Source organism: Zingiber officinale, chromosome 2B (genome assembly GCF_018446385.1).
Source record: "Zingiber officinale cultivar Zhangliang chromosome 2B, Zo_v1.1, whole genome shotgun sequence".
Taxonomy (NCBI): domain Eukaryota; kingdom Viridiplantae; phylum Streptophyta; class Magnoliopsida; order Zingiberales; family Zingiberaceae; genus Zingiber; species Zingiber officinale.
In genome coordinates, this window is record NC_055989.1 from 134651194 (window position 1) to 134661279 (window position 10086).

Below are 10086 nucleotides of genomic sequence, written 5' to 3' on the forward strand. Positions count from 1 at the left end.
ATCTAGTATAGATTCTTCTTCTTATGATAGAAGCAAGATGGACCCTTCAAATAGAACTTCTAGTGACACTAAATTATTTAGACAATTTGATCTTGTTGCAAGCTAAGAATACACATCAATACATAGAGTTATAGATTTGTATTCAATAATTGGTGTTGAGTCTTATGGGTGTGTGAGTCAGGTATTAGTTATGTCAAAGAAGCTGGTCACGTGGAACAATTTCAAAGATAGGACGTGTGGGAGAACTATGTTCGTAACTAACAACCATGATTGCTTACTCAGTATTAACATGTCTTCAGCTGATACCATCATCATCTATAGTGATAAGAATTCATTGAATGACCTACATTCCTTCCAAAAGATAACTATGGAGTCACGGAATGATCAAATACTTGTTCTTCATCTTTATTCATCCTTTACGGTAAAAGAAAAGCTACTGGTGTTAGTAGAATAGCACACAACAAACAAGTAAAATCAAACACGATCTGATCATGTCCCTAAGCAGAGCCATGTTACCTACTATTCCATGGCAAAGGAGCCTTTTCTATACTCTATTGACAACCAAAAATCTAATGATGCATCAGAGAAGTTTGACATTACCATTGATCCACCGTTACACGACATAGTACGAAGGAGATTGCAAATCTGAAGTGGACAGTGTACTCTATTGGATTTTCCCACAAACATCCGAGAACTTTTATTCTAACATATGTTTGGTATGCACATCCACATCAGGAGCTTATTGGGTTATATTCTAAGGGATTCAAGTTCCGGAGCAAGGAAGTTAGTCCCTTTGGTAGATCAACTTTAAACAATTTGCTTCAAGGAAGGGAAGCTCGACAAAATTATGTGGTTACACTACAGCTAAAAAGTTGCCATGAGTTTACTGGTTTTGGCCAACTAAAACACTCGTGATTGTTATTACCAACATTGTCATCATTCTTTAAAAGCAAGATATTGCATAGGGATGATGAACCCACATGTACAAAGTGATACAACTTTGTTCAACAAGTAATGCTTCACGCCATCTTCTTCAGTTTGCTATCCGAATTACTGTCAAACTGTGCAGCAAGTTGATTTAACTTTAAAAGGATTTAAGGGCGACCTTTTGGCTAAGATTAAATGTGATATTTGTTCTTATAAGTTTAATATATGATATAAAGAATTAAATTAATTTTTATGAAAGAGAGTCTGTTATCTGCACGCGTTCATATATTATATTACACACGCAACCAGAGACGAACTCATGTATAGCTTTAGTGGGGCAATTGCCCCACCTTAATTTTTTATAAGTACCCCTAGAGATGTATAAAATTATAAAAATATTAAAGTCTTGTCCCACTAAAAAAAATAAAAGTAGGGGCAATACTTAAAAATTAAAATTATTTTTTATAGGTCAATTCTTCTTCCCTCATATCTCTCCCTATGTTACCCCACCTAGATATAGAGCCTAGCTCATGCAATGCATGTGCATGATCGTTAGTTATTATTATTGATCCCGTCCGGAAGCTGAGTCGGATGGAGGCGGGCCTTGATGGACTGGAAGTTGACGGAAAGTCGCCGAAGTGTCTGATCCACCTGGTACCCCCCTGGAAAGGTTCGCACGAGTGGCTGATGAAGGAAGATGACCAGGACGATGACGTTGCTGCTCTGCGCACACTCAGACGAGCCCACGAGTCGTTAGAGACCAGAAATCATGGAAAAAGTCCCCGGGTCAAACCCTCCGACGCTCAAGTCAAGTACTTTTTCCCCAGAAAACACAAAGAAAGGACGAAAAGTAAAGACTGGTAATAAATGACGAGTGAGCGTCCCTGCATAAGGGACAAAACATCCCTTTTTATACTGCAACGGATGTCTCTGGGACCTGGCGAGTGTCAGGGAATGTCGGCTGTCAGGCTTTGTCTGGCGGTGATTGACACGTGGCTCTTCCTAATAGGCTGGCAGCAAAACCGAAGGCGTAGCGAGCCCCGACTGTTAGCATATTCCCTGACACCTTGATTGTTCTCTGACATTCTCTGACAAGCAGTTACGATTCCTTGGCTTGTTTGTCCTATGGTGCCTAAACGCTAGGTCTGCATCCTGACCTGCTTCGATCCACTACTATCCATGGCTTGTACGTTCCGACTTGCCCGACCGGTCTGTTTCCTGACCTGCATTTGTCTACTGTAATCCATGGCTTGCACGTTCCGACCTGCCCGACCGGTCTGTTTCCTGACCTACATTTGTCTACTGTAATCCATGGCTTGCATGTTCTGACCTGCCCGACCGGTCTGCTTCCCGACCTGCTTTCATCGACTGTTATCCATGGTTTATATGTCCCGACCTGTTCGCCAGGTCTGTTTCCCGACCTGCTTCTGTTTACTGTTATCCATGGCTTGCACGTTTCGACCTGCCCGACCGGTCTGCTTTCTGACCTGCATTTGTCTACTGCAATCCATGGTTTACACGTTCTGACCTGTACGCGAGGTTTATTTCCCGACCTGCTTCTGTTTACCGTTATCCTTGGCTTGTACGTCTCGACCTGTACGCCAGGTCTATTTCCCGACCTACTTCTGTTATCGTTATCCTTGGCTTGTACGTCTCGACCTATACGCCAGGTCTGTTTCCCGACCTGCTTCTGTTTACTGTTATCCATGGCTTGCACGTTCCAACATGCCCGACCGGTCTGCTTCCTGACCTGCATTTGTCTACTGCAATTCATGGTTTGCACGTTCCGACCTGTACGCGAGGTCTATTTCCCGACTTGCTTCTGTTTACCGTTATCCTTGGCTTATACGTCCCGACCTGTACGCCAGGTCTATTGCCCGACCTGCTTCTGTTTACCGTTATCCTTGGCTTGTACGTCCCGACCTATACGCCAGGTCTGTTTATTCTACGCACAGGGCTTTCTTTCCTTTACCTTTGGCTGGTGGGCTCAATCTTCAACTGTACCAGGCCCGTGGGCTCTGTCCTTGACCGCTATCAGGGTTGACCCTTGTCCGACTTATACTCCTATCCTTTGACCATCCCGTCAGCTGAGACTTTGACCCATGCCACGTAAGTTTGACTTCTGACCAGCCAAGGAGACTTGACTTCTGACCTCCACGTAAGCTTGACTTCTGACCACCTCATCTTATAGACCCCACGAATCTGCACCGTATCAATTATTATTATTATTTTGGTAATCTAGGCATCTAATTCTTTGAATCGACTAATTTTGGAGGTGATTGGCTCGACTCAATGGAAATTTTCCACCGGCCAATAAGGTAAATCGGGAAGTACTCACTAAGGCTGATCTAAGCAATCAACATTCTTAGAATGTTCATCCTACTGGAAGAAAATCCTTATAGTACTTCACAATTGGAATTCAATCCGTAGATGTCTAGTTAACCACTAGGGCCATTATCCTAGGGTCACTTTAGATGTAATTTTTGAGAGAGGATCATGTAGCTATGTAATTGATTAATGATATAAGTCATTCTACAAAAGTATTGAGCTGAATTATTCATTCATCTTCACAATCGCAAGGGTTGAGGCTTAGAAGATTTTATCATAGAAACATTACCTAGGAAGAAGTCCAACAAAAAAAAGGGAATGGTGGATAATTTATTTATTTATTATTTTGATAATATATATATATATATATATATCTAATTTTCTGAACTCCTAATAGTGATTGATCTAATCCCATATAAAATTACCATTGGTCACTAGAATAATTTTGAAAAAAATGTAGCTCCTCGCCCAACAACCAATGTCCTAAATTTTTCATATCCAATTGGAAAAAAATATCACACGATATACTGTAATTGAGAATCGAACAATGAGTGACTGCTTAATCTGCCAAACGCTTTACCACGTGAGTGAGTGGATAATTTATGTCGATAGGTCTAATTGAGGCCAATGGACATAATGATTTAAATCAGAATATAGTGAAAACTATGAAGTTAATTTTCATCACAAACATGGTTAGATATGAGGCTACCTGTGGTAAAAGGTAATCCACATGTTTGTGGACATAAAAATTTATGCATTTATTAATACTTAATTGGCAGTTATAAGTCAATAGAGAATTGACAGAGGTGATTATATTCAGTTTATAATCGATCGTCATATTAACTAAGAGGTGGATAGAGATTCATAAAGGACTATAGGAGAATCATATTGGATATATGAATTTGGTAGTCAATTGTTGACTTAGATTTCTTCAGCCAAGTTGAGTTCAAATAGGGATAGGGATGTGAGCATTGTATCACCACATGAACTCTATCAAGGATAGTATGCATTTTGGCCAGTCATTGCATTTAATTTACTTTCTCCTCCTGACTCCTCCATGAGGTGCTTTACGAGGATTAAGAGGATATCATTCATTGAACTCAATTGGTCTTCCTCATTCAAATCTCTCATCATTAGGTCTCTCACACATCATTCTTAAGATAGCTGTTCACATAGAAATCTCTTCCACTCCCTATCCAATTTGATGGTCAATTATAAACTAACTTTATAATTTACCACCCTTCACATAATCTAAAGACGGACTATAAGGAACAGCTAAGATAAATATAATCACATTTTACTACATTGAATACTAGCTCAACTATCCTAAGTTGACACATCATAACTAGTATGAAGGAACTTGTTCTCTTGTACCTTAAGAGCCTCTAGTTTTTTTACCATCTAGTTTGAATAACTTATGAGAATTGAGGTGTGCTCCTCCACCAAGGTTTAAACTAAGGCAAGAAGTCACCAATTTTTTCCCAAAGTGCAGTCGTCTTTAAGAACTCAATTAATAGTGTTACTTGATAGACCCATCTAACTGATTGTAAACTCATCACATCAACAGTCACTTAAAACCCCGAAGCAAAATATACAAATCGAGAAAACAATGTTGGTGCCAAAATTTGCTAGCCAGCAAATATTTGCAAGATCTCTCTCCCAGTTAACAAATCCACAATCAATTCATTTACATGGTTATGAATCCAATAAAACGGTTCTAGAAGCCAAAAAAAGGTTTGGAAAGTAGTCAAGTAGCAACAAAAGATAGATAGCAAATCCAGGTTTAGCAATAGATATCATAAAATGTAACTGCCAAATTGTTACAACAGTTGTCTTTAAAGAAGAAATGCCAAGGATCAGATCATAACCCGCAAAATGCTTCCCAGCTAACACAACGCATGCACGGATCTGTCATGCGCATTCTCAGCCTGCAGACACCACTAGGCCCGTGCATATTAGGGAATTTGACATTGGTATATTAGGGCAGAGTATCTTGAAAGGGCAACTCCCACATCCCCCAATCTTCACAAACAAAGATTTGAAAGTCAATTTGATCTAGAGGGAAGAGACCACATCCGGGCAAAAGCAAGAACAAATGAAATTCCAAGAATGACGATACTAGGTCACACAAATTTGAACAATGCTAGTCATTTGGTAACCCACAAAGGATTGAGAAATGCCATAATTCACAAGGCCAAGTTGAACCTGTCACAAGTTTAACAATGTCAATAAGATTATAAAGGTAACTGAAATGTTTCATCTGCAGAAATGATAAAGATTACCCATCTCCTCCACATTAAGTTTTTTGGTCAAATGCAAACTGCAAACTGGATGGAGATTATAATAACCCGAGGGACTACAGTGTACACTACCAAATTTCAAAGTGAACGACCAATTCCCATAATCTGGTAAAACTTTTAATCATTCTTAAAAGCAGGCCTTGCAGACCAGTATTGTTCGCCCGCTTCACCAATATTTAGCAACATTCCCAAGATCCAAGGTCAAGACTTATCAAATCATAGATTCACAAATAGGCAATGCACACAGCAAATGTACCGAAAAGCAGTGGGATTTCCACCAAGAACAAGGCAATTATCAAACAAAGTACTAATATCTGGGTGATATTCAAGCACTGAGTCAGGCAAAGAGTAGCGCACACAACAAATCCACAGTAGAAAATAATAGTAGATGACTACATTGAAGCTGGTATCCAGGGCCCACTATCACCTTTGTAGGTTGGAATGTTGGAAAACTAGCTTTAATACTGCATTTTCACGTATAAACAAACATGTTACATAGGAAACCTGAAAAAATATGGAAATCATGAAGCAGTCATACCTGAAAACAAGCAGCAATAAATCAAGATCTGTAGCCCCCACCACCATTAGGGCGTTCATATGGACCAGATCTATCACGATTATAACGATCACCTCCGCCTCCACCACGGCTTACCCCATCTCTGTTCCGAGAACTGAAGCGATCCCCATTACGATCAGGTCCATATCGGTTGCCGCCACCACGACTACCCCCATAATCATCTCTGCCACTGTACCTATCCCCTCTTCCACCATCACCTGATGGGCATTCCCTTGCAAAATGACCAGGCTTCCCACACTTAAAACAGTCACTACCATTTGAACCCCGTCCACCACCACCACTAAAATCCCTACCACGGCCTCGATCACGACCACGATCAAAGTCACGCCCTGAATCACGATCCCTTCCACCAGGACCCTGAGGTTGGGCTCTTTCAACAGTAATAGATCGGCCATCAAGGTTCATTCCATGCATTGCTTCAATAGCCTCTTCCATAGCATCCTCAGCATCAAACGTGACAAAGCCAAACCCACGAGATCGACCAGAAAACTTATCAAGAACAATCTAGGCACACAAAAAATCCAACCAAGAGAAAATTTCATATTCAAATAAAGTATTATGGTAGACCTTTAAAATAAAATAACATACAGAAGTTTTTGCAGTCATAAAACCAGCTATAGATAATCATTCTTTAAGGATAGCCCATATGGAAAGAGGATAATGAGTAGCTTCCAGAGTCCCAAAGCCTTTCTATAAAAAATGATAACATGGTGGCGAAGTGATAATAGCATGTTGCCTATTTCATATGCATATCTGAACAATGTTGTATACTTAGCGTGCCTACAGCTTAGTTATATGGAAATTAATTTGGGGGGGGGGGGGGGGGGCAAGAATAAAAAACCACATTTAGAAAGGCTATTTATGTGCTTCCTTTATGGCTTTCCCTGCCCCTCTTGCTCATCCATCACAGCTAGAGCCATCAATTTGAGTTGGGCCCATCAAGTTAGCCCGCCCCGCCAAATAATTTAAATAGGTTGGGTTCAAATTTTATCAACCTATTTTAAGGTGGGTGCAAGCGGAACGACTTGCGCGGGTCGCAAACAAGCCAGCCTGTTGGCCAGCGGGTTGAGGAAAATTTTTCCCCAAAATTTAAAACTAAAGTGAAAAAACTCAATGTACTCGTGGACTTGACGTGCCTAATCCGTAACCCAAACTTAAAATCTTAATTTTTTTTCTATTTAAGTTTTTTTTTAAAAAAAATGGCGGGTCATGGCCTAGCTCGTCTAACCTGCAACCCGCCTTGGGTTGGGGATTTCCCAACCCACCAGGATGGCAGGCCATCCCGCCCCACCATATGACCGGGTTTTGAGAGGCCGCCCTACCATGGGTTGGCTTGTTTGGCCACACTAATCCTAGTAAACAAACAATAAATGGAAAGATGCCAAGAAACTATGATGTGAAAATAAACTCTACCATACCAACAAAAGAAAAGAAAATGAAAAAAAAAACAATAAAAGGCTACTTTTGTGACAAGCTTTACCTTCTAGGACTCAATGGCTGGTGTAAACAACAAGTAATGGTAGTTAAATTTGTTCAGATCTTATACTGCCACAAAACAATAAATGATAATATGACAATATAATGTGGAGAATATTAGAATTGAAAGAAATAAGGATAGCATAAGAGAAAAATTGGAAAAAAAACAAAAACAGATTCCCACCTTGGCCTCAGTAAGATGGCCAAACTTCTGAAATGCTTCCTTCAAACTTCCATCAGTTGTTGACCATGAAAGGCTACCAACAAAGCAGCGATACTCCTCTACTTCTGACATTTTCTCTAGAGCTGGAGATCCAGATAGACATATAAAGGCATAACGAATAGGTAAGATATATGAAAAAAAAATGATGCTTCAAGTCAATAGACTGATTAACAAAGCAGGGAAATAAATACCATAGATACATTTGTAAAATCAGTTAATTGAAACATAAATCCATTGATTCATTTTGGTTCAAGCTTACCATCAATATATGCCACTAGAAGATCAGACAATGGAGAAAAGATTCAAGATTTTTATCTCTTTCTTGACACGAAGCATTAATTTATCTTAAGGCAAGAAAAAAATAATCAACAGAAATACACTGTGACATAAGCAATCTTATCTATGGAGAAACTATCCCAAATAAATAAAATCACTCAGTTGAAATACTAAACTAATCTGAAGCCATGTCTAATTATGAACAAAATAAAAAATGAGCAACTTTTCTCCTACCAAAAAAGGTGAGAAAAAGGAAACTTTTGGCTACATTGATACACTTACAAGAATATAAAACACAGGTAGCCCAATTTAAGGAAAGCATGACACAAGGGAAGTTGGTCAAGATTGTCCATTTGATAGAAAACAAGCAGAGCTATGATTATATTGGAAATATACAGAACTTGTTCTCCATCTTCGCATCCTAAAAAGTCAATCACATCCCTCTAATAATTGGAAACAATATCCACTTTAATCAAACTATCAACATCTATGTCCTGTGGATATTCAAGTAGGTAATTAAATTGGAGGACTGAATTACTCCTGCATAAATTGAATATGTAATTTCAGTTTGGAATGGATTTCTTGTGCCACAGTCTCATTATCATTCTTACCAATTTTACAGCTTCGATAAAAAAAAATATGATTGTCCAAGGGGCAATGAGTAGTAGCCCTAGGAAATACATTTTTCAAAATCAAGGCCCTGCACATAAACGGCTCACTCGACCAAAAAACCCCGTCTGAGTCTCGTAATCTTAAATAAAAGTTTAAAGCGCCTAACAATTTATATCCAATAGAATCTCGTGTAAAGATCATGAATATTATCTAAAACCTTACTATAAAAATCAAGATTTTACAAAAACCAGCAGTAAATACCAGGTGTAATACTTCAAAACCACCTCTTGGTTGGGGGGAAAGAGTGAGCGTAAGCCCAAATCATCCAAACATGCAATCAATAAGCGAGAGGGATGAATATGTCCAACACAGAGGGAAGAGAGCTCTCGAAGTTTAAACCAACAAGTAAAAAAGACGGGAGCAGAACGAAGATCCCACACGAACCATGAGAAAGAAATCAAACCTTTGTAGGCGCAGATAAACGGCCGTCAGAGAGAGAACGGAGGAAGTATACTAGAAAGCCTATCCTAATCCCCTTTCCGGGACTTGATATTTATAGAATGCGTTGACAATATAAAAACACAGAGGCCGAATAATTGCTGATCTATTACGCTTTCAAGATCCATCAGCCCGGGTCGCCGAGGGTTGGGCCCATATATCACAAATTGCATTTAACTGAAATGCTCATCTAATGTATAAAAATTTTAATAAGTTACTATATTTTTATATATTTAAATAAAAAAATAAAATTTTATATTATTTAATAAATAATATTCAAACTTATTTATTTAATATTTATTAAATTAAATACCAAACTTACTCATAAATATCTAATCCATGAGCTCGCCAAAATAATTAAATGGCTTGTATATAGTTTATCTTAAAATGAATTTTGAAGGATTAATTATTAAATCTATGACATTGGGTTTAATAAATCTACCCTATTCTCTTTATTTTATTAAACTATCATATATTTGGGAAATTATTTAGTTTTTCCATCCATTAAATATGGCGTGTCAATATGCCACATTTAACTTTAAAGCAAATAGGACGGAGTTATCCGATAGAGAAGATGATCGAAATAGGTTCGTTGTGGTTTTTAAAATATTTTATATTATAAATAAGTTAAGTGCTCAGGTGAATAAGTTATTAACGTTGAAATCCTAAATTAAATTCTAAAATTGTATAATATATTTTAGCATTAAACCAAATTCTGTAATTACAAAATAAATAAATTTTAATGAAGATAATAATGTATAAAATTTCAATAGACAATAATATTAAATGCATTTCTAATGTTGCACATTAAATATGAGAAAATAATATAAAATTATTTTTTTAATATTTAATGTCAAAATATAATGGAT

The 10086-nt window shown here is 38.1% G+C and overlaps 1 protein-coding gene across 3 annotated transcripts; it reads right to left on the reverse strand.

Moving 5' to 3' along the window:
* Positions 1 to 5022: 5022 nt before the first annotated feature.
* LOC122047370 (glycine-rich RNA-binding protein RZ1A-like) lies at positions 5023 to 9309 on the reverse strand. 3 transcript variants are annotated; one of them, XM_042608601.1, is made up of 4 exons: positions 9183 to 9221; positions 7793 to 7914; positions 6094 to 6636; positions 5023 to 5460 (listed from the first exon to the last, which is right to left on the reverse strand). In XM_042608601.1, exons 2-3 carry the CDS (start codon positions 7901 to 7903, stop codon positions 6115 to 6117), a joined length of 633 nt encoding a protein of 210 aa, XP_042464535.1. In that variant the 5' UTR covers positions 7904 to 7914; positions 9183 to 9221; the 3' UTR covers positions 5023 to 5460; positions 6094 to 6114. The 3 variants fall into 3 exon arrangements, with proteins under 3 accessions (XP_042464535.1, XP_042464533.1, XP_042464534.1); XM_042608599.1 differs by lacking the exon at positions 5023 to 5460 and adding an exon at positions 5752 to 6019 and having other exon boundaries at positions 9183 to 9309; XM_042608600.1 differs by lacking the exons at positions 5023 to 5460; positions 9183 to 9221 and adding exons at positions 5752 to 6019; positions 8981 to 9162.
* Positions 9310 to 10086: the final 777 nt, after the last annotated feature.

Bases quoted from the DNA above. Each gene is read 5' to 3' on its own strand.
- LOC122047370 (XM_042608601.1), bottom strand. From the start codon at position 7,903: ATGTCAGAAGTAGAGGAGTATCGCTGCTTTGTTGGTAGCCTTTCATGG. The intron at 6,637-7,792 runs GTGGGAATCTGT...TTGTGTGCCTAG, and splicing joins GCCATCTTACTGAGGCCAAG to ATTGTTCTTGATAAGTTTTC.